This window comes from Panthera onca, chromosome A1 (assembly GCF_046562875.1).
Source record: "Panthera onca isolate mPanOnc1 chromosome A1, mPanOnc1 haplotype 2, whole genome shotgun sequence".
In the NCBI taxonomy this organism is placed as follows: domain Eukaryota; kingdom Metazoa; phylum Chordata; class Mammalia; order Carnivora; family Felidae; genus Panthera; species Panthera onca.
The window spans coordinates 129,768,720-129,789,635 of NC_138339.1; the positions used below are offsets into that span (position 1 = coordinate 129,768,720).

At 39.8% G+C, this 20,916-nt stretch overlaps 1 protein-coding gene across 3 annotated transcripts in view; it reads right to left on the minus strand.

Annotated features, from left to right (window-relative positions):
• Window positions 1-347: 347 nt before the first annotated feature.
• The window catches only part of RAD50 (RAD50 double strand break repair protein), a 94,511-nt gene continuing 73,942 nt past the window's right edge, over window positions 348-20,916 (minus strand). For all 3 annotated transcript variants that reach the window (XM_060636186.3, XM_060636187.3, XM_060636185.3), the window contains 4 exons: window positions 5,425-5,510; window positions 4,776-4,918; window positions 2,408-2,541; window positions 348-1,084 (listed from right to left, as the gene is read on the minus strand). In XM_060636186.3, the coding sequence (XP_060492169.2) occupies window positions 898-1,084; window positions 2,408-2,541; window positions 4,776-4,918; window positions 5,425-5,510 (550 nt within the window). In that variant the 3' untranslated portion in view covers window positions 348-897. The remainder of the gene's footprint in view (window positions 1,085-2,407; window positions 2,542-4,775; window positions 4,919-5,424; window positions 5,511-20,916) is intronic.

The following is a 20,916-nucleotide window of genomic DNA, read 5'->3' on the forward strand; positions in this document are numbered from 1 at the left end:
AAAACCTCACGATTACCAGTCATCTTCAGATATTAGTGCTCACTAATAACTCAGGTTTTAAAAATCATATCCCAAGAAATTCAGAGGTGACACTTTTTTTTTAAACGTTTATTTTTGAGAGAGAGTAGGGGAGGGGAAGGGAGAGAGGGGGATAGAGGATCTGAAGCAGGCTCTGCGCTGATAGCGGCGTGTCTGATGCGGGGTTCGAACTCACCAATCAAGAGATGATAACCTGAGCCGAAGTCGGACACTTAACCAACTAAGCCACCCAGGTGCCCCTACACTTTTTTTAAATGCCCAAATCATTAATTATCAAGGCAGTGAAAACCTACTTCTTAACAGTGCTTTGAAGTGAAAGGTAACAGCTTCTGGTAGTACCAGGAATCACTCATTTGTGCTGGGAAGGGAAACAGAGTAGCTGAGTCCAACTGTGCTGCTACTGAACCCCCAGGCCTGACGGAGGCTGCCTGGAGGGGGATGAAGTTCAGGAAATCAGTCCAAATGTCACGAGAAACAATTTTAATGATGGTAGAACCTCTCAGACATTCAAAATCCTAGACATAAAGCTCCTCTGAAAGGACAGATTTTTGCACTGACTTAGTTGAAACCAGAAATAAACAGCTGCCCGAGGACTTGCTTCTAAGGCAAAATCTTGACTATTTAAAAATTTTAATGTTTTTATTTTTGAGAGCAAGAGAGTGTGAGTGAGGATGAGTGGGGGAGGGGCAGAGAGACAGAGAGGGAGACACAGAATCAGAAGCAGGCTCCAGGCTCTGAGCTGTCGGCACAGAGCCCGACTTGGGGCTCGAACTCACAAACTGTTGAGATCATGACCTGAGCTGAAGTCGGACACTTAGCAGACTAAGCCACCCAGGCGCCCCAAAATCTTGACTATTTTTAATGAACATAAGAACCTAGAGAGCTAACACTACATGTCACAATCTCTGAGCACTGATCAATGTTCTTCTTAATCCTGTAGAATTTCTCCACATATTTAGAACGCCCTAAGAGCTCCACAAAATCCTCATCGTGAGTGATTACCAGAAGCTGGAAGTTACGCTGCTGCGAGCGACTCTTTATTATCCTGAAACAATATATTGAGAACCTTTTATTACTGAAGAGCATAAATAATCCTCTCCTTTATATGAAAAAGACACTGAGAACCTTGTCAGACACAGGACAACCCTGGAGGAAAGTGGAGAGGGGGAGCTGGACCCAGACCTTCAGCCCAGCCAGGTAGGAGTCCCATGTCTGATCCAGACAGTGAGGGTGATGGAGTGACTCTTCCTCTAGGTCTGACTCAGGGACTGATGAGAATACATGATCTAGTTTCTTCCAGAACACAAAGTTGTTCTTATTAAAACAGGCAGAAATGTTTTACTAAATTTTCCTTAATATCTGAGCTGCTCAACTTTAGGAGTCTTATTCCTTTGTCTGGGGTTTTCCTGACCTGTTACTAATTATCTCTGGAAGAAAAAAAAAACAAAAAACAAAAAACAAAAAACCAACTACAGGCAAGGGAAATTACATATGCAAGCCCAGCTGCCTTCTTAGGAGCTGGGTCTACTTAGAATTCTGCCACCACCAGTCACTAGATGCATCATTAGTATGACACACAAGAGGCCTGAGTGGGTGTACTGGGAACATTTTTGCTCATTATATGCTGAGGTAACTAGCTATGAGACTGAAATCAGACTTTTTAACTAACCATTTGTTTATCGCTTACCCGTGGCTGAATGCACTGAGCTTTGAAAAGTATTAGCCCTTATGTGCTGGTCATGCAGGACGACTGAGAGGTGGCTGAGAAAGGTGCCCCATTCCTGCTAGTGTCTCTGCCAGAAAGAATCTATCTTGAGCCAGAGTACCCAAAATAGCTTCTCTAGTTTGGGAAAAGTGGGTTTCCTCTGCCAGCACAGGAGGGGCTGCCCATTCCTGGGGTCTGCACCCACCACACATGAATGTGGCAAAAGCTGTGTGCAAGTTTACTTTCTAGATTCTACATAACCACTATTATACTTTTTGAATAGGAGCTGTCATTCCTCATAAAACTGGGGAGATCGGCCAAAATCCACTATTAGCACCCAGAAATGTTTTAAGCAGGGCATGCTAACTCCTCTACATGACCTGTGGGCACCTGTGGTGGGTTTACAGAGAAAGCAAACCAAGCCAGGAAACCCTTCAGCACACCTGGGGAGATTGCAGGATGTGTCTGGGGCTGCTGTTCACCACCTAGTTCTTTTTAAGCATCTGAAAAATTACTATCAAAGGTAAAGCCTAACGTCTGACACCAACTAGCTTTCCCAAGGAAGACACATGCAGAGAAGGTTTTCACCACAGAACTCTACGTTACTTTCTAAGTGTAATATATATTACTATCATAGCCTGCCCCCAAATTTGAGATACTTACTCAACAAGAGCATGTGCAAGAGATTCAATATTTTCTCTGTCAAGATTTGTTGTTGGCTCATCCAAGGCAAGGATGCCACAGTTCAAGCAGAATGTTTCAGCCAGGGCCAGACGAATGATGAGTGAGGCTAATACCTGGAAGAAAGCACCAGAGCTGAGCTGTACCACACAGACCTCTTTCTCATTCACGTTAGGAAAACATGCACACCTGGCCTAATGTCTTTATAAGGGAAGGGAGCAATGTCATTGGGTCAGTGACTTTAGGTGAATTGTTGCTCTTTTATTTGGGAGAGCCTGGCCCTGTGACCCGACTCTTAAACCCTTCCAGAAACTGAACCATCAGGTATGTTGTATTTCAGCCTGTCATCTGCATTACTGTTTATCTGTAACTAATCATTTTAGTTAACTGTATAAGATTAACAACCTCTCACCCACTCTTTTTCTGAGTTACTTTTAAATCTGTATGTTCTGGGGTCCCAGAGGGGCACCAGGTATTGTGTTCTAACCTACACTTAAATGTCTGTGTTTATAATTCTGAGGGAACCAAGACAGAAAGAATATTCCCGTGTCAGTGTATTAGGAGTACAGAAGTACGGTTTTATTTAAGCTAAACTATAGGACATCCAAGGAACTGAAACTCTGAGCACTTTCCCAGTTAGTAGAAACCTAATACTAAAACCCTCAGCCCCAGCTGAAGCCATCTGAGGGCACAAAGGACACAGAATTAAGCATAACAGAGTATCCACTACTTTTTCATGAGCTGTCCATATCCCCTCCCCTTGAATCTATGAATAAAGGAGCATCAGTGAGTGAGTTGTGATTTCAGAGCAGTTTACAGCTTCTCTTTGATGTCCAGGGAAGGCTAGAAGACTGCAGAAGCCAGGATCATAGCTTGGCCCTTTGGGGAAGACACTTCCTTCCTGTATTTGAACGCTATTACAGCCCCCACCTGCAACCCTACATATTAAGAGTCTAAATGACGTTCCTGGCCAACCTTTACCAAAGTTTTTGTCTTCTCCCCCAACCCAACACCAAGGAAGCAATTACTGCTAATTTTTATAATTTAGAGTATCTATAGGAAATCTACTTTGTTTAGAAAATAATTTTCAAAGCATTTTCAATACAAAGGGACATGTTACAAATTCTGTATTTTCTTATTCATAATAACCACTGAAAACCACCAAAGCAAGTAGGAATACTGGTTATAGATCACAAAGTTGTCATTTTTGCAGACTATGATTAAGATAATAATCTGCATATGCCTTAAATTGGTATCAGCTGGGCTGACAGTACATATACACAGGATTATCTTCAAGCAAAAATAGAAAACTGTTTATGAAAATACTTTATATAATGTGAGCACCCATTTCTAGAATTTTAAGATTTTTTAAAGAAAATCAGGGGTCTGGAATTTTTATCCCATAAATCTGCTTCTAATCTAAAGAGTAAGCTCAAGCATCCATGACATCTTGGTTGTAAACCTATGTGCACTGAAAGGACCCAGCCTTGTTCCCCAAGGATGAAGGTCCAATTTTCCTGATTCCTTAAAGCTTTATTCCTCTGATTTGGTCTGTGCTCCCTATCCAACAACACAGGCTGTCCTCTCAGAGCCTCATCTAGAGCCAGATGGCCTGACCCAGCAGCTGCGTCTAGGCAGTGGGGGGAGAAGGGATGCAGGGGCAGCTATGGGTGTCAAGGCCTCTGTTCTAACAGGCGCTTCTCTTAACATTGTTCTAAAGTAATCTCTACATCCAACATGGGGCTTAAACCACAAGATCAAAAGTCAGATGCTTTTCTGACTGAGCCAGCCAGGTGCTCCTGGCAAGAACCCTTCTTTTAGAGGGTCTGCAGGTCCAAAGGCTAGGTGGGGGCAGGGACGCAGTCTTGTGATGGGGCTGCTTTTCAATGAGACTTATTTTAATGCCTCATGTGGCTCAACCTGGGATGTGGTTTGGTGAACGCCCCTCCCCCACTTCTGACTGCTCTGAAATCAGGATGCATTCTTGCAGTTAAAACTGCATTCTTTCTTTCTTGGTGGCACATAAAACAGAGGTATGTCTTACAATTGATTACACAAGTAACTTTATTCTCATAAGGAGAGTTATGAAGCAATGAATGGTTCTCCGTTAGGCTGATCACGTGAGGACTTCTCAGACCCTTCTCCTGAAAGATTATCTAATGTTGCAGGAAATGCTGGTTAAAACTGGAAGAGGGTAACGGGTAGCTGAGTCTGGCTAACTTTATGTGGCAACAAGGAGTGCTGTGAGGGTCTTCTCACCATATTCCCCAGCAGCTCTGGGTGCTTTCACTGCACAGACACTAGTTTCTGTCAGTTACCTGTGGGCTTCCTAGGGGCTTGAGATACCTGCCTTCTGTCCAGCACTGCATCGTCCTCGCATATCCAAGGCTGTGTCTCCCTTCAGCATCACCACTCGGTAGTTATAATTCCGCCTTTTATCAGAGGCTGATACATTTTCATCGGCATCAGACCGAATTTCTATGTATTCAATATCTGACACAAAAAGAAGATTTCAGAGCAACCTATACTCTGTAGCCTTTTGTCATCTGCAAATATCAAGTAAGCCTAAGAAGCAACGTGACATTACCATTAAAAGTGGCTGGGAGGGTTCATGAGGAAGAAGCAACCCAGATGTCTCAACCCTCAGTCTCTGCTCTGCCTTGCTTAGTTCCCCTATTAAAAGAGTTTCCTCCTGCTGGTTTTCTTCTTATCACATTTCAGCTTATCCCTATCTACACTTCAACAGAAGTCTATTAGGTCATCAGTTAAATATAATATGTACCATAGCCAAATATGTAAGTCTCGTCAGGGTTTGGAATAGAAAACTTTGCATTTTCTTTCCTTGTTACAAGATATTGTCAAGATAAGAATTCTTAGAAAATCTCTTGAGATGTTCACAAAGGGGTCCAGGAGGTAATACTGGCATGATGAGAGATAATATGTGCAAAAAGCCAGGGACGGGGCTTTGGAAAAGATCCGGGATAAACCATGTAAATTACCTTGTCCACGATAGGTACTTCGCCAAAGGTCACGAATAATTTTGTTGATTTCTTCCATTTTCATACTGTGAAATTTCATGATTGCTCTGGAAAAAGAAGCCACTGATACTTAAAAGGAAAAATAGTATAATGATAACACTAATTACATGTAATAGTATATATTAAAAGTATATGAAATACATAATGTATATACCATAAGTATCATAATAATCTCCTGAAATAACGAATTACTTCCAATGATAAAAGGAGAATACAGTAAGAGCGAGAAAAAATAAACAGAACAAAAACACTGCTGCTTAGTTACAAATGAATACAGCCAGGGATGTGCCCAGTGCTCCAGAGTCCTTACCTCTTTCCATTTTCACTCTCTCTGACAGGACAAATACTCTCAGATATTGACATTCTGTGAAAATTTCAGAAATTTTGGTAGACTTTTTCTTGGGCTTACTGGAAGGATTATAGCCACTGTAGCCTACCAGTTACAGGAAGACCTGCTGATTAAATGGATGGCAGGGAGTTAAAGACAGCAGGTGAGTTGTACAGGGGTCCCCTAGTCTTTGGGGACATATGCGCAAGTCTGGAACTGCTGCCTTTTTTCTCTTCTGTTACTCTTCAGGTTTTGCAGAAAGTGAGCCTCTTAAGGTGCTTTAATGCCTCAGATCTGTGAGAATTTTACCAACCAGAAAGTATGGTTCAGAGAGAGCGACTTAGAGGCTTAAACTGAGGTGAACCTCAAAGCTTTTATTTTCCCTTCCTAGTTGAGGATTAAGAAATTCCAACTCCAAATATGTGCATTCATTTCCATTTGGCTTGTCAGGCTCCCCACCCCCACCCCACAACACTTAAAAAACTAGTACTTTCTAAATACTAAAAAGAGGCAAAGCAATGTTTGTAGAAAGAAAAGTAGACTGTTAATAACTAACTTTGTTCTTACTATAGTCACCTTTCACCAAAAAGCCCTCATGTTCTTTGGAAAAGGTTTTATGAGCTAATAAATGTTGCATCAGTGACAAAAAGGCAAACATCATGGCCATGACCATACAGAGGATGTGAGGCGGACTTACTTCCATTTGCAAGCCTCTTATCTGATATATACAAAAAAAGAAACTGAACGTAATGCTACTACCTCTGCAGAATCATTTCATGATCTTTGGTTCACCAGCAAGAGAGAGAGAAATGACTCAACATAAATACATTTTAAATATCAGATGAAGGATTTTGAAGTAATAAAGACTGGAAAAAACCATATTGTGCTTGTTGATGAGAATGCAGCACGTCTCCATTTTCTACTTTATACATCTGTCTCGGCCTGACATTTTACACTCCTTTCAAAAGGACTGAGCAAAACCTAAGTATTTGTCAAACAAACAATAAAACCCCTCGAGAATGTTCTTGGAACCAATCATGTAATCCATAGCTCTTTACATATTACAATCCTGATTTTTCATACACATTTTTAAAAAGGTCATTTTTCCATTCAACTGAAAGATCTTTCATAACCTTAGTCAGCTTTCCCAAGGTGGACAGCCAGCTCCAGGTGGGGCAGGGGTGTCCAAGGTGCACACAGCCTCCGCCATGGACTCCTTGTACGACAGAGGTGGCGCATCCTGGCCTGTGTAGGGTCCGCTGAGAAACAGCACTGCAAGCAGCTCAAGTCCTGAGGGAAATCTAGACTCACCAAGGGGTGTGTCACACCAAGTTGATGCCTACTGCTGTTGACTAGGCCATCATTAGCTTAGCTTTGTATCATCTCTCTCCAGTATGGAGTTTATAGCCCCACTGTGCAATAGCAGGGGATGATTAAGGTAAACGACATTCAACCCACTTGAGGGATAACAGTGATATTAGTGGTTACTACTAAAGAACATTTACCTTATGTGAAGCAAAATTATGGTAAATAGGGGCTCCCCGGGTGGCTCAATTAAGGGTCCAACCTCAGCTCAGGTCATGCTCTCATGGCTCATGAGTTTGAGCCCCACGTTGGGCTCTGTGCTGACAACTCAGAGCCTGGAGCCTGGTTCAGATTCTGTGTCTCCCTCTCTCTCTGCCCTTCCCCCACCCCCTCAAAAATAAACATTAAAAAAGAAATTAAAAAAAATTATGGTAAACAATCACAGGTCATTTAATCCTTACAAATATACTGGGAGTTAGCTTTGGTTATCTCTGTTTTACCATTAAGAAAACTGATACTGTAATAATAAATTTTCTGAAATAGAAATTGATCCCACTTACAACAGCATCGAAACCAATAAAGTCATTAGGAATAAATCTAACCAAGGAGATGAAAGATCTCTACTCTGAAAACTCTAAGACACTGATAAAAGAAATAGAAGAAGACACAAATACATGGAAAAATATTCCATGTTCATTGATTGGAAGAATCAGTATTGTTAAAATATCAATACTACCAAAAGCCATCTATAAATTGAGCATAATCCCTATCAAAAGTTCAACGGCATATTTTACAAAATTAGAGAAAACACTCCTAAAATTTATATAGAACCACAGAAGACTCTTGAATAGCCAAAGAAATCCTGGAAAGATGAACAAAAAGCAAGAGGCATCACACTTTGATTTCAAGCTACAGTCTTCAAAACATTATTGGCATAAAAACAGACAAACAGATCAAAAGAACAGAATCCTGAGCCCAGAAACAAACCCAAGCATAAACACTCAACTAAAATTTGCCACGGGAGCCAAGAATACTCAATGGAGAAGGCAAGTCTCTTCCAATAGTGCTGGGATCACTGGGTATTAACATGGAAAAGAATGAAACTGGACTCCTATGTTACACCACTCAAAAACTGATTCAAGGGGCGCCAGGGGACTCAGTTGGTTAAGCTTCCAACTTAGGCTCAGGTCATGATCTCATGGTTCGTGAGTTTGAGCCCCCTGTCAGGCTCTGTGCTGACAGCTCAGAGCCTGGAGCCTGCTTCAAATCTTGTGTCTCCCTCTCTCTGCTCCTCCCCCAACTGCTCGCTCTCTCTCAAAAATAAATTAAAAAATTAAAAAAAAAATTAACTTTTCAAAATGGAGTAAAGATTTTCATTTAAGTATAAGACCTAACACGATGAAACTCCTAGAGGAAAACATAGGAAGTGAGTTCTCTGATGTGATGTTTTTGGAAATTATAGAATGGCTAAAGAAATCATCAATAAAATGAAAAGACAACCTACAAAATGGGCAAAATACTGGCAAACCCTGTATCTGATAAGGGGTTAATATCCAAAATCCATACAGAACTCCTATAATTCAACAGCAAAAAAAGAAAAAAAAAAGAAAAAAAAAAAGAAAAAAAAAAGGTGACCCTTGAACAACACAGAGGTTGGGGTGCCAAACTGCCACACAAAATCCATGGATAACTTTTGACCCTCCTCCTCCCAAAACCCAACCACTAATAGCTTATTGTTGACCAGAAGAGGCCTTACCCATAACACAAACAGCCAATTAAATGCTAGCATGGATTTGGAGAAAAAGGAACCCTTGTCCACTGATAGTAGGACTATAAGCAGGTGCAGCCATTATGGTAAACATTATAAAGGTTCCTAAAAAAATTAAAAATAGAATTTCCAGGGGCGCCTGGGTGGCGCAGTCGGTTAAGCGTCCGACTTCAGCCAGGTCACGATCTCGCGGTCCGTGAGTTCGAGCCCCGCGTCAGGCTCTGGGCTGATGGCTCGGAGCCTGGAGCCTGTTTCCGATTCTGTGTCTCCCTCTCTCTCTGCCCCTCCCCCATTCATGCTCTGTCTCTCTCTGTCCCAAAAATAAAAAATTAAAAACGTTGAAAAAAAAAATTAAAAAAAAAAAAAAAAAAAAAAAAAAGAATTTCCACAGGATCTAGCAATTTCCACATCCACAGGAGATGAAAACACTATGTCAAAGAGATTATCTGCATCCCCATGTTCAAAGCAACATTTTTTTTATATGAAATTTATTGTCAAATTAGTTTCCATACAACACCCAGTGCTCATCCCAAAAGATGCCCTCTTCAATGCCCATCACCTACCCTCCCCTCCCTCCCACCCCCCATCAACTTTTAGTTTGTTCTTAGTTTTTAAGAGTCTCTTATGCAAAGCAACATTTTTTAAAGAAATGTTTATTTTGAGATAGGGAGAAGGTGTGCAGGTGCTCACGAACAGGGGAGGAACAGAGAGAGAAGAGAGAGAGAATCCCAAACAGGCTCCACGCTGCCAGCACAGAGCCTGATGCAGAGCTGGATCTCACATATATGAAATCATGACCTGAGCTGAAATCAAGCTGGATACTTAACCAAATGAGCCACCCAGGCACCCCCACAGCATTATTTACAATAGCCATGACACAGAAACAACCTATGTGCCTGTGGATGGATGGATGCATGAAGATGTGTGGTATATATTATATATATTCAATGGATTATTACTCAGCCATTAAAAAAATGAGGAAATCCTACCATTTAGGACATATGGATGGTCCCTGCAGATATGCTAAATAAAATTAAGTCAGAGAAAGAGAACACTATATGATCTCACTTATATGTGGGATCTACACAAAAACACCAAATTCACAGAAAAAGGGATCAGATTTGTGGTCACCAGATGTGAAAAGTGGGAGGAGGGAGAATTGGGAGGAAGATGGTCAAAAGATATAAATTTCCTTGGGGCGTCTGGGTGGCTCAGTTGGTTAAGCATCCAACTCTTGATTTTGGCTCAGGTCATCATCTCACAGTTGTGAGATCAAGTCCCTTGTCAGGTCCTGCTGGGGGTAGAGCCCACTAGAGATTCTCTCTCTCCCTCTGCCCCTCCCCTGCTAGGCATGCTCTCTTAAAAAAAAAAAAAAAAAAAAAAGTACAAATTTCCAGTTATAGGTAAGTACTAAGTATGAAAGGTACACCATGATGACCACAACTAACACTACCATATGATACAGAAGACAGATGTTAAGGAAGTAGATCCTAACAGTTGTCATCACAAGGAGAATTTTCTCCCCCTTTCTTTTTATTGTATCTGTATGAGACAATGGATGTTAGCTAAACCCACTGTGGTAAACATTTCACAGTATTATGTAAATCAAACCATCAGGGTGTACATCTTAAACTTACACAGTGATGTATGCCAATTATTTCTTGGTAACACTAAAAAAACCCTGAGGTTTGATGAAATTAGTAACTTGGTCCCAATTAGAGAAAATTGGTTAGGATGTTAATAGCCTTTGAATATCATAATTAAAATTAAAAAGGCAGTCAAAATGCCATCTTTAAAGCCACCAGGCTCAGATAGTTTTATGAATAAATGTTAGCTCCCAAGTATATAAAGTTTTACACACCAAGGAAAGATAGAAGAAAAAAAAGGAAAAAAAGTACAGGCCTATTTTGCTTATGAATACTATTTTGCTTTATGAATAAAGTCAAATTTAGTAGTAAAGTATTAAAAAGACCAAGTAGTATCATGGTATCAGTGGTATCATGACCAAGTAGCATTTATCCCAAGTAAGACTTGTACAACAGGAAAAATAATTTAAGATAAGTCATGGCAGGGCACGTGGGTGGCTCAGTCTCTTGAGCATCTGACTTCGGCTCAGGTCACGATCTCATGGCTCTTGAGTTCGAACCCTGCATCGGGCTCTCTGCTGTCAGCACAGAGACTGCTTCAGATTCTCTGTCCCCCTCTCTTTGCCCCTCCCCCACTTGCTCTCTATCAAAAATAAACATTTAAAATATATATAAAGGAGTACTTCCAAAGAACAACAAAAAGATGCCTCTTATGGCTACTCTCCAATAATGTTCTAGAGATCCCTAGCAATTCAGTAAGACAATAAAAAGAAATGCATAAATGAGGGGGGAAAACTTGTCATTGTTTCTGTGGGTGATATAACTGTGCACTTAGAAAATCTAAAAAATGAGGGGTGGCTGGGTGGCTCAGTTTGTTAAGTGTCTAACTCTTGATTTCAGCTCAGGTCATGCATGATCTCCTGGTTTGTGAATTTGAGCCCAGAGTTGGGCTCGACACTGACAGTACTGAGCCTGCTTGGGATTTTCTTTTCCTTTCTCTCTGCCCCTCCTGTGCTTGCACCCTCTTTCTCTCAAAATAAATAAACTTAAAAAAAAAAAAAAAAGGGTAAATCTAAAAAATCAACTGAAAAACTACTAAGACTAACAAGGTGGTCAGAAATAAACATAAAAAAAATATTAGTATTATTATGTAGTAAGCAAAATCCAATAGGAAGCATAATAGAAAAGAAGATCCTATTCACAGTGGTAATAAAAACTATGAAATACCTACCAAGAAATCTAACAAAATGATACAGGATCTAGAAGGAAAAGCTATAAAACAGAACAAACCCTACAATAAAACAAGAACTGATTAAGTAGGAGAAACTTACTATGCAGTGCGTAATAGATTTAATATTACAAACATGTCCATTCTCAAGTAATCCACTGAACCAAATACAATCCAAATAGAACTCCCAACATGATTAAAAAAAATTAATGAAATATATAAAATGACTCTAAAGTTTGGATCGCAGACATAATGTAAAAGAATAAAATCAAAGTACTAGGACAGGAATCAAGATGAAACAAACCCAAATACATGGAGAACGTTAGTTTATAACTGTTATTTCAAGTCAGTGGGAAAAGTTTCAATAGTAGGGGAAGGAGGGAAAAATTATATCACTATCTTTATTAAACCTCAAAATCCAAATAAAGGATTAAAAGTTAAATAAAACTATCAGAAGAAAACAGTTTTATAATTTAGAACTGGAAAGTCTTTAAAAAATTGTTTTTAATGTTTATTTATTTTGAGAGACAGACAGACAGACACGCAGGGAGGGACAGGGAGAGAGAGAGAGAGAGAGAGAGGGAGAGAGAGGGAGAGAGAGAGAGAGAGAGAGGGAGAGAGAGAGAGAGAGAGAGAGAGAGAGAAAGAGAGAGAGAGAGAGAGAAAGAGAGAATCCAAGCAGGCTCCACACTGTCAGCACAGAGCCTGATGTGGGGCTCAAACTCACGAACCATGAGACCATGACCTGAGCTGAAATCAAGAGTCAGCTGCTCAACCAACTGAACCACGCCCGAGACTGGGAATTCTTTCCAAGGGAGAAGCTATAAATAAGAAGACTAAAGGTTTGCCTACCTAAAAATTAAATGTCACAAATAATACCATAAAGTTAACGGTAAAATGACAAACTGGGAGTAACTACTTGCAATGTACGTGAAAAGGATTACCATCCAAAATCTATAAAAACGTGGTACAAATCACTATGAAAAACATAACCTAATAGTAATCTGGTAAAGTGATTTATGAACAGGCAATTTTAAGAAAAGAAATACAAATAGCCTACATATGAAATGACATTTAACCTCACTAGTAAATAAGGAAATGTAAACTCAAGTGAGAATGTTTTTGTACAGTGGATTGGCAGAAAGTAAAAAGGCTGATAATATGAAATGCAGTCGTGGAGAAATGGGCACTTTCACACACTACTAGTAGAAACATAAATTTTGTGTTTTTCAAAGGTGATTTGGCACTAACAAGTTAAAAATACATATATACTCTCTGTCCCATTAACTCTGTTTCTAAGAAGCTTTCTGGTACATCTGCCCAAGTGTGCAAAGACATACACTATAGCATTATCTGTAGTATCAAACATTTAAAAGCTTCCTTATATGTCCAGATCAAGTAGGTAACATCCATTTTATAGAGTGTTATGCAGCCATTAAAAATAACAAGGTACTTATATATCTGAATATAAAAGATTTTCATCACGTTAAGTGACGTAAAAGAAAAATACCTACAGTGTGATACTATTCACATACACAAAGATCTATTTCTGTGTATATAACATGCAAAAAGCCCTGTGAGGGAAATGAAAATATATCACCAGAGTAATAATACTTAAGTACCCAATAAATGTCAGTCACTGTCATGGAAATGTGACATGGAAATGTCAAGTCCAATGTGAAGCTCATTCTGTGATTTACATAGTAATGGAGAACAGGAAAGCATAAGTATCTATAATATAAGGCTAAATGGTACAAGCGATACAAATATGGAATATAAAGGAACAAAAAATTACACTGTTTGGGAAGCACTTCAACAAGGTAACATTCCTAGAGGAGAAGCAGCACAGGAAAATGTGAGATATCTTAAGGGAATAAACTCGTTCAGTTTGGTTAGAATATAGTGGGTAGTAAGACATGAAATGGGAAAGACCAGATGTGAAAAGTATTTCCTAAAATTAGAAGCAAACAGGGACCACTACCTTTAGAAAAATAAACCTGGTAGAAGTACAACAGGAGTAGGAAGGAATAAAGAGGTGGAAGCTACCACAGTAATACAGGTAAGAGTTAGGGAGGGTCTGACTGAGTAGGTAGGCATGGACTGTGGAAGAAAAGCAGTTCTGAGACAGGGCAGGACCCTGTGGAAGATGACAGACACAAACCCAAAGATTAACCTCACATGCCGTGTAACCCCTGGACTTTATAGGTAATGAACATTTAAGAATGATCTTGAAAATCCATGACCTATAGGAAACTATTATTCTGCTTAGGCAAAGATATGTATTTCACGGGCCGGAAACTGTTGTAGGTAAATGGTCATCTGAGTAGTTACATCAGTCCCACCATGTGCCTGGAATGTGGACATCACTCAGTTACATTTATACTCACTCTTGTGAATTAGTATGTCTTGTGAAACATACTTTATTTTTTTAAAATGTATGAGAGCGCACATGCATGCAAATGGGAGAAGGGCAAAGAAAGAGAGAAAGAGAGAATCCCCAGCTGACTCCACGTAAAAGCACAGAACTTGCGCCAGAGCTCGGATCTCACAAACTGTGAGATCTTGACCTGAGCCTAAATTAAGAGATGCTTAAATGAGCCACCCAGACGCTCCAAGAAAGACTTGTTTATAAATTATTTAATCTTATATTTAAATACTCCTAAACATGTAAGAGATTTCCTTAAAATTTTCAGTAATAATCAGGTGCATTTTATGAGGACAAATTATGGCTTTAGTGGTATTTATATTCTGATGATCTATAAAAGTCTTAAAACGTGATGCTCACAAATGACAAAGGTTTAACCTATTTCTATTTGAAAGGGGGCACTATGAGGCCAGGAAGACAAAAAGACGTGTCAGTGAAACTACGCAGCATGATACTGTAGTGGCAGATCTATCTCCAAACTCATAGAATGTACAACACTAAGAATGAATCCTAATGTAAACTACACATTTTGACTGATTATGATGTGTCAGTGTAATACCACTCTGGTGAGGGATGGTGACAGTGGGGGAAGCTATAGTTGTGGCATGAGAATGGCGGGAGAATGGTGGTTTGTATATGACAAATCTCAGTACTTTCTGCTCAGTTTTGCTGTGGACCTAAAACTGCTCTAAAATAGTCTATTTGAAAAAAAGAGAGAGAGAGAGAGAGAGAGAGAGAGAGAGAGAGAAAGATATCTGTGCCAACATAGCACGTGGGCTGTTTCCATCCATGTCCCTCTTCCTTCTTCACACAGGCGCATCTTTTAAATGCCAGGCTGTCTGTATGGTCCTCTGGCACCTTTTTGCACCATGGCTTCTGCCCCACTAATTAGGTAATCCCCCTTTCGGTTGTAAGTTGTTCAACTCTCCCACACTTGCCTCTTGCTCTTGGACCTTTAATAAAAAGCTTCTGTAAGCATCTGAGTTACTGTCCTCCTAAGTCTATGTGCGTTCCAGTTTGAAGTCACAAGTGAAGTTATTAGGCCTCCCCAGAACACTAAGGGAGTCCACTTACTGCTGCTCTGACGCCACTTTTTAAATCATTTCAGGACTCAGCTATTAGCAGAGAACACCTGAAAAGCACCTGAACCTGAATTAGCACTAGAACACCTGAAAAGCAGATATTCGAGAACAGGTATCTGAGGGGTTGGAAAAATATCACCAACAGACGAAAACTTCACCTGTCAGGGAAAGACTTTTCTAGTTCTTACTTCTTTCATTATTTAAACCATAACCAGAGTGAAAGATACCAAGAAAGAAAAACTACCATTCTGCAAAATGTGAAGTGATGCTCAAAACCTGAAGTGTGCATAAAATGGCAGAGGGAACTGGATTTCCCCCCCAGTCTCAGCTATTTCACTGAATAAAACATTAACTAAGAGGGCCAAATACATACATGCCTTACTAATAGAAAAAAATCAGTTCAGGAGTATGATAAAAACTACTAACTTCATGAAAATTAACCAACTTAGACTAGAAAAAAGCAGTAAAAAGATCATACCTTCAAAACCCATTCTCCAACATTATCCTCATCCTTGTATTTAAAATTGTACCAGATTTTGAGATATATAAATTGCTAAAATAACTGGCTAGGGCCATTGCTATTGATGGTTACACTGGATACTCTTCCCTACTGCCCTAGTACTTATCACTGTCAGAACTTCCTGTCTTCCTACATTTAGGTCAGCGGAAGTGCTCTTGTAGAAAGGAATGATATCATGAGTGTCACGTTCTACTGAGTATCATGTTCTGAACTAACAGTGATTTTCACTACTAAGCAAAACTCAAAATCTGTCATTTACCAAACTGAAGTTGTAAAGTTTAAAAGAAAAATGACTTCTTTTTTCTAAATGAAACCCTTAAAGACTATTAAATTAATATCCTAAAACCCTTAAAACTACTGAACTAATTGCCTTTAGCCAGGCTCCTAAATATCAGCTTTTAAAATTCAGGCAGTGGTTCAACCACACTGAAAGATAAACATTTAGTTAAAAAAAAAAAAACAAAACTGTAGTGAGTGAGAAATACTACCAGCTATCTTTTGGTTTTGTAATCTACCTGCTTGATGCTAGAGAGGCTACTGGTGTGAAATTGCACTGTGCGCACAGTGAGGACGAGAATGGTGGCCATGAGGCGAGCACTGGATCAAGCACTCTTGTAAGCTCTCCTTGAGTACAGGGAGCCAGGCTCTAAACAGACTCACATAGTTGGCTGCCTTGGCTGCAAAACTATAAAAGCTACACATTTTCATTGAGTTTTAGAAGAAGTGTGACTTAATATGCAACATTCTACATTTGGGGAAAAATGACAGTGGAAAGTTTGGGGCAGAGGATAGATTACTGCACTTTTAAGTGATACATTCCAAAAATCATTTAATTTTAATTGATATCTTCTTTTAAAGGGGTAAGGGATAATATATTCTAAATGATGTAGTTTTCCCCCTTCTCATCTAGTAGAAGTGTCTCTGACCACTGGCAATGCTTATAATCAGTGATGTTTTTAGATGATTACTAATAACAGATGGTAATCGGCTTTTCTTGAAAATGCACTGCTAATTTCCTGTGTTACCTTAAATAGACAGTCGAATGCAACAATACACGGATCGCATGCTTCATTCTAAGAGGTGAAACAATGAGGGAAATTTTGGACCTTTCTAGGTGAGAAGGCAAATTTAAGGCTCACAGTATAAACTTTAAGAAGGCCACTGTTTGCAAGCACAAGCCCACAGAGACTCAATTTGGGGGAAATCTGTACCACTTTTCTTCTCATTTAGAAGAATCCATCTGATTACCAGATAACAGAACTCAGTAAACAGCCTGGCTTTGTTCCTTAGGCAAGCCTAAATTGCTGGAAAGCACCTCTGCACCTCCCCGCCCCCACAAGCTCCTCCTGACTGGCCCCATCAAGCCCCCTCACACTGTTCTGTGTGATGGCTGTGGCACTGAGGCACTTTTCTCTACTAAAGTGGCACCGAGGCACTTTTCTCTACTAAGGTGCCCTTTGTTCATTATTCAAGGCCAAGGTCAAATACAGACTGTGGAGCACCTACCATGGTCTCCACTACTGGACCATTAGCAGTTTGCAGGAGGCATAGGGTATGTTATTCCCGTCTTCCCCAGAGGTCGACAAGAAAATACTAACAGGGATTTTTGAATAAACATGTGCCGTAATTTAGGGAATTCCTCTTCTTCCTGCTGCCAATGCCTCTTAAGGTATGCAGGGATTGCTTGACGGGTCCTAGGTCTAGTTTTCTATTCAGTTAACATATATGAAACCCTAAGTCTGGAAGTCAGTGTAATTAGACAGAGTTACCTTGCGGTAGAATACATGCAAGTAAAATTTAAAAGACCAGCCTACCTAATTTGGCCCCTCAGTCCCCTCTACCTATCACCCCACTTTCCGGCTCCTCTTCAAAGAACGTTTTGTAAGAATTATCTATACTCACTGTCTCTACTTCTTAACCCCACTCTCTCCTCATCCAACTCCAAAGCTTCAGTTCAAACCATGCCACTAAGATTGCTCCTCAAAATCATTAACACCTCCATTTGTCAAAATGAGGGGTCACCTGTGAGTGCTCATCTCCTCTGATCTCTCAATAACACTAGATTTTTGAAATACTTTCTTTACTTGGTTTTTAAGATACCATGCCTTTTATTTTTTATTTTATTTTAGAAAGAACGAACACGAGTAGGGGAAAGGGGCAGAAAGAGAGGGAGAGAGAGAATTTTAAGCAGGCTCCATGCCCAGCGCAGAGCCCGAAGCAGGGCTCGATCTTAGGACCTTGGGATCATGACCTGAGCTGAAATCAAGAGTTGGATGCTCAACCGAGTCACCGAGGATACCGTATCTTTAAAAATTTTTCTACTCCATGAGCTACTTCATTTGATTTGTAAACATTAGGAGTCTTGGGACCCTTCCCTTCTCTATCTATAGTTCTCTCATGTAATCTGTGTGTGTGGCTTTAGATACTACATATACGCTGATGATTCCCAAATTTATACCTTACTCCTAAAGTCTAGACTCTATATATCCAACTCCTTGATGTGCCTATAGGAACCTCATTCTCAGTTAAGTATCTGACTCTTGATTTTGGCTCAGGTCATGATCTCATTTGTGGAATCAGGTCCCTCCGGCTCTAGGCTGACAGTGTGGAGCCTGCATGGGATTCTCCCTTTCCTTTTTCTCTGCCCCTCCCCTGCCTGCTCTTTCTTTTAAAATAGATGAATAAACTTAAAAAAAAAAGTGTCTAAAAAGCCTCTCGATTTTCCTTTCCAAATCCTGCCCATTTCAAGGAATCGCAGTGTATTCCACCTTTTGCTTAAGTAAAATTATGTAGGAGCAATCTCTGATTTTTTTCTTTCCTTTTCCTCCCTTGCATTCAATTCAGAAGCAAGGCAGTCAACTCCATTTCCAAAACAAATCTTGAGTCCATCTGCTTCCCTCCATTTTCACTCCTACCTCCCTAGTCTAGTCCACCACCATCTCTTGGATTAATAGAACAGTCTCCTCCACTAGTCTCATTTCTATTCTTGTCCCCCTACAATACATTGTGCAAATAGCAGCCAGTACAATTTCTTCAAACTATGGATCAGATTATATTACGTCCCTACTTCAAACCCACCAGGGACTACCTATCATACAGAGAATAAATGCAAGGGCACCACACAGTCTGGGAACCATCTATCTCTGACCTCATTCCCCTGCTCACTATATTCTAGCTATGCTTGCCTTCTTCCTAGTCCTTGAACTCCTCCTGTTCAAACTAGTCTTGGGGCCTATACATCAGATATTCTCTCCATCTGGAAGGCTTGCATCTCAGCTTTTTGCATATGTTGTTCCCTGTCATGAGTCAGGCCCCAGCTTAAATGCCACATTCTGTTGCCTTAGAAAGACCTCAAGTAGCCCCTGAATTACACCTATCACTGAAGTTAATTTTGGGTAATCTTGGATTCTCTTCTCAATCTTGATAAATACTTGATCTTTACAGGTAGATTAAGGCTAACAGTATTCAATTAACATTAAACGTCCCTTCTGTTTAGCTCCCACCCTTGAAAAATTTGGTCTCAAAGAATGTTTAAATAGAAAGAGAAACCTACATGTTCTTAAAGTTCAACAGTACTAGTAAAGAATAGACAGTATAAGAATTTATATAGGGGCATCTGGGTGGCTTAGCTGGGTGAGTGTCTGACTCTTGATTTTGGGTCAGTTCATGGTCTCACAGTTGTGGGACTAAACCCCGCATATGTTTGGGATTCTTTCTCTCCTCTCCACCCTTTCCCCCCTAGTGCATGTACTCATGCTTGCTCTCTCTCTTCCCTCAAAATAAACTTTAAAACCTTAAAATCATTAAAAAAAATAATTTATATTAAAGAATGGAAGATGACAAAGAAAGCTGCCTTAAATGGCCTCTTAGTTTTCCTTACAACTCTGACTCTATACTATTATAACTGAGTTAAAAAAAATTTCCATTTTATAGATAAGGAAACTGAACCCCAGGACACTTAAATAATTTGCTAAATGTCAAACGTCAGAATATGAATTAAAGTAGTCTCCATAGAAAATACTTTTAACCATTTATTACAAATTTTTGAGGCTTTAAAAAGGAAGAATTTGCCAACTTTTACAAAAACATTTTCCGCTTTGTAAGATTTTTATTTTTTCAAGACAACCAATTTAAGTTACCCTACTCTATAAAAGAGGTTTTTAATGATAAAAATCTCTTAGGATTCTTGTCTCTTGAAATAAACTTGCCTTACTAGGAGTAGGTCTCCTATTTCTTAGTGCTCAGAAAATGTTTGACAAGTTTACTGGGCATCTGCAGCATCTGTTGCTTAAGAACTAAAAAAGTAAAAAGCTTCCTAAAGGCATAAATATAGGAGGTAGCTGAAAAGACTAAAAAGAATCTGAAAGGCAAAAGGGGGAGGGGGGAGAAGACAATGTGTGTACATACAGTCTGCTGGGCAAGGATTTTTAATGTCTTGCTAGAGTTCTTGTTTCAAAACCTAGCATTTTGGGGTTCCAGGGTGGCTCAATCAAGTGTTTGATTTTGGCTCAGGTCATGACCTCACAGTTTGGGAGTTTGAGCCCCGTATCAGAATCTCTGCTGTCAGCACAGAGCCTGCTTTGGATCCTATCTCTCACTCTCCCTCTGCCCCTCCTCTGCTGACACTCTCCCAAATAAAAAATAACCATTAAAAACAAAAACAAAAATGAATAAACTGGAAAAAAAAAATCTTAAATTTCAACACTTTAAATTACTGGGTCTAAAAACTAGGGGAGTTTCTGGGGCACCTGGGTAGTTCAGTGGGTTAAGTGTCCAACTTTGGCTCAGGTCATGTGATGATCTCAAGGGTTTGTGAGTTTGAGCCCCGTGTGGGGCTCTGTGCTGACAGCTCAGAGCCTGGAGCCTGCTTTGGATTCTGTGTCTCCCTCTCTCTCTGCTCCTCCCCCACTTGTTCTCTCTCTCCCTCTCTCTCTCAAAAATAAATTTAAAAACTTAAAAAAAAATGAAATAAAACTAGGGGAGTTTTCAAGATTCACAAAGGTTAAAAAACAAGAGTTCCCGCTTGGTGCATGCATACATTTCCATGAGCCTTTCTGGATCCAGGAAACTGTGTAATGTTAACCTATTCACTCACGATGAAAGAGAACAAAAGATGTATCCCTAGAATAACCAATAACCCCACTAAGAGTTTTTGGAACTCTAACTTCATTCAACAAAAGTCTTAGTAGTATTCATTTCTAAAAAATGAAT